Raw genomic sequence first — 6,212 nt, 5'->3', positions numbered from 1 at the left:
GATAAACTCAATTATTCAGAGTAAAGTACCCAACCAAGATATATTATATATACACATATCAAACCTCCTACACCCCTACCATCAAACCACCTTATAACTCTCATTTTTTGGATGGTGGAACTTGAACCCACAACCTCTTGCACTCCATTCCTTACTACCACCCTCTTCACCATCAGATCACCTTATGACTCCCACAAGAATTAAATATATGTTAATTTTATATTTGCTCACCAATGGGAATGAAAACGTACATAAAATGGTACACACATCATGAGACAGAAGATGTGCTCCCGAAATAATGTGACAAGAAATAATAACACCTAAAGTTTTTTATCCAAGACTGAATACATTTCATGGACTACTTAAATGCATAAGTACTTCTACCCAAATGTTCAAATGTAAGGAAGAGTCTATTAGTCATTCTTTGAAGTCAAATTCAAGACATGAAATATTGGAAAATTCCTGTCTACATAAGCCACCATTTTCAAAATGCCCTCTGATTCATCCTATATGTACAGAGTTGATAATATCCTCATTTAAACATATTGCAATAGGCTTACTGTATAATTTGTCAGACCAAACTTGGTTAGATCTCTAATGGAAGGTGTTGTGCCTCATTTTCTGTGTTATGGACCTTCCCCTGCGAAAACGTTGAGTTGGTAGGCCTCATTTTCCGTGTTATGGACCTTCCCATGCGAAGACGCCGAGTTGTGAGGGCTTCTAATAAGATGGTTAAAGCATCTTCTATTGCTTCTGCCTGTTTATCCAGATCAATGGAGCTAAACTGTGGAAGAAGTTGCAGCTCTGAGAGCAGGCCAACAGCGGCTGCTGCTGTACACGTACGATCCCAAGACGGTTGAGGCCTGCCTTTGAAAGGCCATTGATTACATTAAACATAACACAACAGAAACATTATAGAAAAGATAAGAGAGGAAGAAGGAAAAAGTAGACAGATAAACCATGCAGCCTGTGTTAGTTAATTTCTCATTTTCTCACCTAAGTTTATGCATGGCAGAAGCACCAGGGTTTAGAGATATACAAGCTAGGTCCTCATCTCCCCAAACTGACTTTGCTTGATCCTGTTGGGGGGAAAATTTAACACCCATAAGACACAAGTTAGCAAAAAATAATGTGAATGGTGTTTCATCAGAAAATATTCATTTCATTGACTTGGAAAACTTAAATACTGACTTTAGGATGGTACAGTGGATGGGAGAGGCTATTGACATTCCTAATTAACTATTCGCACTCCTCATCAACCTTACAGAATTTTACATGGAGGTTATGAGTTCAAATTCTGAAAACAGTCTCTTCGCTTGCGAGGGTAAGACTACGGGCATTCACCCTCTTTAGACCCCCACAAGATGGGCGCCTTGTGCACTGGACCGTCTTTTTTTAAAAACTAAAATTGTGAACGATTATTAAGAAGTATGGATAGGGCACTTAGATTGCCAATAGCAATACCCCATCCCCAATCGAATGTCATAGAAATGACGCGGGTGATCCATTTCATTGGCTCTTCAACAATATTATGTTGTTCTTTTTATGACTATCACAGATAAAATCCCCTCTGCAATGAGTCCCAGTTTATACTATATAGAATCTATAGAAATAATAATAATAATAAACAAAACTATCTCAGGCATGTTAAAAAGTCCATGTTATGTTTAACTGCTGTGCAGTCAGCCACGTTGGCATCCTCATCTGATGGTATAAAGGCATGACGAAAAAGTATTACATAACATCATCTACATCCCGTTCTAATCATACATAAAAAAGAAAAGGCATTACAATATTGTAACAGAAAACTTATTCAGAGCACTTTAACTGCGCCTACTTAATAGAAAATTAATTATAAGTCAAGGAATATTTATTCAAAAATAATCTCCATGAATAAATTTGCTGTGTTACTGCCTAATGCTTAATTTAATAGCACTGCAAGAAACTTTAAATCCAAGGATTATGCTTGTTGTGCAACTCTACTTGATACCATTTTCTTATTTTCCTAAAGGCTCAGCCTTGTATTTTTACTACAATAGGAATACAGGAGAAGATTATAACTTCAACTTACTATCTCCAGTCTCCACTATAGGCAAAAAACATCAACATTTTTTGGTCTCAAATAGAACAACCTTTGCATATTTTCAGTACCACTTTTAATTGAAACAATTTCCCATGTAGCACGTGCTGAATAATAGTTGTAATTATTTGTATGTTTTTTATTAAATCAAAGCAACTAATTAGCTTTTAACTAATTTCCTTAATATGTGTGAAATCTGTTTATAAAAAGGACCAGAGGGGGTAACGCCTAGTGAGGCCTGTCATGCAACTCATGTTTGAACTTCAAACTCAATTTTACAAATGTAAAATTTAAAGTCAGCTTTATTCACCTAGTTTTTAAAGTTCAAAGAGAAATGATAGGTCTACTACTTGTTTAATAATATCTTTTATTTCCTCTTTTGCACACATCAAAGGTGTCTGGTAATAGAGTGGACATCATGCTCACATATGGTTAAAGTGGGGCCTCTAACTTAGATTTGGCAGTTTTTGGCATATGTATGAGGAATATAATAGAACATCTGAAATACCTTAGCACATCACAATCATGGAGTATGATAATTTTGTGCTTCCTAATCAGAGTCATATTATAAAAATTTACAACTATAAATTGAAGAGAAGGAAGAATAAAGCCTCAGGAAGTAACCTGAAGACGGCAAAACATTGCAGCTGAATTACTCCATGTCCCATCAAGCAAAATAAAATGTAGAGTTGTATCTCCTGTTAACTGCTTCATAATAAATAAGAACAAATGATTACTTCATCAATGTTTTTGCACTAAATGGAAAACAGGGAATACCACAAGTGGCATTCACTTAACAAAACATAGAAGAGATATTTCCTTAATATAGAAACGCCACTATTAAGCTGTCATTACAATGCCAATAAATGCAATCAAATTTATTACTTTCCTTACACCTTTTGGCAATGTGATTCAGAGCCTAAATTATGAATTGACTGTGGATTCTGTATCATGTTTTCTTGTCAATGTTCAAGTAATAAATCCAAAATCATATGAATTATAACTTGTTGAAAGCAGATAACATTCTTGCATAAGCTTATATAAGCAAAACAGAAGATGCAACTAGGATGCTATAAGTGGGGTATTGCAAAAACAAAGTGTCATTTCTTCTCATTCACAAACGTAATGTTATACTGTATAGCTCAACCACAATTCGAGTGGGCAAATAACATTAAATACACAGAAAGAAAACAAAGTCATTTTCAAAAGACTCAGTGTATATAGCTTAATGATGTAGTGGTGTACTCACATACTCCACTCTCCAGCACCGACATAACGCTAGCACTATTTGTAAAACCGCAGAAAAAATACAGTAATCATTATAATGTTAATAAAACAACCTTTTCTGGTGTGACTTCATAGTTTGCAAGTGGTTCCTGACTAAAAGCACTTTCAACTGATTTTGAAACTGATCCCTTGTTGGGATAAAGGCACCAGATCTTATCTTTTCCTGGAATAAGTTAAATTCACAGCAAATGCAACAGAATGTCAATCACAAGTTTCAAAAATTAAAGAACACATAACATGTAGACCTAACATAACAAGAAACAACTAAATAAAGCATACACTAGTATCTGTATTGATACCAAGAATCCAGATTTTACATACTACCATGACAAGGAGCAATCTGAAATAAAATATAATCATTCATCCTTTTCCATAGTTGATAAGGAATATAAAATTTCTTTATTTTTGAAGCAACAAGAGTTAGCAACGGTAATCTCTTCAATAAACGTCAGAGGCGAAAATTGTCAAAATAGATAGCAGTTTATATAAACAGGGAGACCTGCCAGTTTAAAGGAATTCCACATGATTTCTTCATGTTCAGGAATGCCATAAAGGCACAAAGTTGCTGCTTCAACACCAAACACTTGCCACAATAGCTTTCCAGTGTTGTTCTGTCGCAAGAAATCCTGAATGTGATGACTAAAAATGTAAACGCTTTACGAGAAATGAACATAACACAAAAGAGAGACGTAATAAAATGACAAGTTTTGTCCAAACCTTTGGATGCATATACAACCAAAATTTTATTCCAGGCCAGAGCATACAGGATGTGACTTTTGAACACATACAATCCTCCTCCCTAGGAAGCCAGCACTACAAAGATTTAAGTGATAATACATAAGATTAAAAAGCAAAAAATGCATGAGGCATGATCACCACACAACTTTTTTTCCCACGAGTGAGTATTTTTGTAAATTGAGCAACTAAAGGTGCATCTCCCCTTGATTAGATATACAATGCATGATTCAAGAGCAAAGAGGGCAGCCCAATACACAAGGCTGCCACATAGTAGGGTATGGGAATGGTGGATGTACATAGCCTTATCCCCGCAAGCAGAGAGGTTGTTTCTAGGATTTGAACTTGTCACCCCATGGTCATCAAGCAACAACCTTACCATATACTTCCTTAATTACCCACTTTACAGACAAGTTATCTTTATAGATGCCTAGCCACATCAGCATAATTCACCTAGACCTTATCTTAATCAAACCACTTCAAATTATGGAAAATGCTAAATAGTATCCCTTACAATCACCTCACCTCACATTTGTGTGAAGTGGCAAAACGTTAGTATAGTTCTGTAGGATGAGGAGGGACCAACTTTAATCGGATGATAAAATTTGTGCAGGTAAGTGAAAACAATGTGCAAATGTGAGGTAAAGTGTGAGGCCACAATTGGGTAAGTAGCTTAATAAAGCACATATCACATGACGGCTTACGGATTTCCTGTAAGCTAATTTTAGCTAAGTTTTTAAGCTAATTGAAATGAGCTAAAAAATGTGATAGGGAGATCATAAGCTATTCTCATTCCATAAGCTCTTCCAAGCACCTGCTTAAGTGTTTATATGATAAGATATACACAAATACACTCTCTATAGGTTTTTCTAAGCCCCCTGAATATGTGTTTAGCATTATTCTCAAGAAAAAATGCTTCCTACATCTATTAATTCCTCACTTCTATAATTACCTCACATCCTTGAGTAAGTGTGGCCAAATCATGCGGCCTAGTGCATGAGGCTACCACCTAGTGAGGTATGGAAGGATAGATATAACCTCACTCTCCCAAGCAAAGAGATTATTTCCAATATTTGAACTCATTACCATCAGGTTATAGGACAAGCAAACTTACTGTTACGCCGAGACTCACTTACGATCTAATGATGAAAAATCTATAAAATGAATTATGCATTGATAAGTTAGTGGGAGTAGTAATATTCTAATCTTGAATAAAACCTTTTGACAAAGGTAACCCCGGCTTCCAAGTATACGACAAGCAATTTGTCTAGCTGAATAAAACTTGAACTTTTCCTCTGAATCACCCAAAGACTGATACGTAGCTCGATGTTTCTTATCTTCCTGTACTCCAAAATTCCCCTGAATCAATCACAACACAAACAGACACTAAATTATAACTTGGAAAACAGAAAAAATCATAACTTGAATTATATAGTCCCCTTAAATTAATCACCTTTAGCTTCCCACCATGGCCTCCAAAACTCATTTGGGCATCAAAGTTTTTCTCTAAATCCTTCAAATCCTCAACGATTTGGGTCACCATAGATGGCACTGGAGATGTTGTACCCCAACTCTGCCATTCTTGTAACGAGATATGACCTTGTTTTTCTTCAGACATGGCCACGTGAGAAGCAGAACAATGGGGTGTGAATAGTGGGAAGTGGGTTTTGTTGAAGAAGGGAGGGTTAGGCTTTTGGACAGGATATTTGAATAGGAAGGCCCTTTTCAAAGGAAGCAGTGATAGCATCATGGCTATTGTAATTGCTTAGGTTCTTGTTTTTTTTGTCTATGTTAGATTATGTCTATGGAGTATTGCATCTAACATGGGTGGGCCCGGCCCAATCTTATCCATTATGATAGTATGACCACCCATATGAAGACATAAACTTAAAGTGCAAATATTTCTCAATAGAACTATTTTTTATTAAAAAAAAAAAGTACGAACAGTGTAAAAAATTTATACAACAATAAGTTATCTGTATATTTTTTACCGCATGATTAAGAACACATATTACATGTGCATTTATGATTAAGAATATGTATATTGCTCGTGTATTTGCATGGTTAAAACCATATATGTTACCAGTGCATTCATATTGTTAAAAATTAT

The 6,212-nt window shown here is 35.5% G+C and overlaps 1 protein-coding gene across 4 annotated transcripts; it reads right to left on the bottom strand.

The window, feature by feature from the left end:
• Positions 1-270: 270 nt before the first annotated feature.
• Positions 271-5,898, bottom strand: LOC109337181. Of its 4 annotated transcripts, XR_002106409.1 has the most exons (9): positions 5,556-5,890; positions 5,321-5,461; positions 4,085-4,180; positions 3,867-3,993; positions 3,421-3,530; positions 2,705-2,788; positions 997-1,079; positions 486-863; positions 271-454 (listed from the first exon to the last, which is right to left on the bottom strand). XR_002106409.1 is itself a non-coding variant. In XM_019574098.1 (8 exons), the coding sequence occupies exons 1-8, from the start codon at positions 5,850-5,852 to the stop codon at positions 780-782; spliced, it is 1,026 nt and encodes a 341-aa protein (XP_019429643.1). In that variant the 5' UTR covers positions 5,853-5,898; the 3' UTR covers positions 395-779. The 4 variants fall into 4 exon arrangements, 3 of the variants coding, with proteins under 3 accessions (XP_019429643.1, XP_019429641.1, XP_019429642.1); XM_019574098.1 differs by having other exon boundaries at positions 395-867; positions 5,556-5,898; XM_019574096.1 differs by having other exon boundaries at positions 395-863.
• Positions 5,899-6,212: the final 314 nt, after the last annotated feature.

The sequence above is a fragment of the Lupinus angustifolius genome, unplaced genomic scaffold (genome assembly GCF_001865875.1).
Source record: "Lupinus angustifolius cultivar Tanjil unplaced genomic scaffold, LupAngTanjil_v1.0 Scaffold_2_199, whole genome shotgun sequence".
NCBI classification, from domain to species: Eukaryota; Viridiplantae; Streptophyta; class Magnoliopsida; order Fabales; family Fabaceae; genus Lupinus; species Lupinus angustifolius.
Note: the sequence above shows the minus strand (reverse complement) of the source record. Positions and strands in the feature narration are given on the sequence as shown.

What these genes read in the sequence shown, in the direction of transcription:
- LOC109337181 (XM_019574096.1), bottom strand. Translation starts at nt 5,852, where the DNA reads ATGATGCTATCACTGCTTCCTTTGAAAAGGGCCTTCCTATTCAAATAT. An exon ending in GAATTCCTTTAAACTGGCAG is followed by an intron (nt 3,531 to 3,866) that starts GTCTCCCTGTTT and finishes AACTTATTCCAG; the next exon opens with GAAAAGATAAGATCTGGTGC. An exon ending in CAATGTTTTGCCGTCTTCAG is followed by an intron (nt 1,080 to 2,704) that starts GTTACTTCCTGA and finishes TCCCCCCAACAG; the next exon opens with GATCAAGCAAAGTCAGTTTG.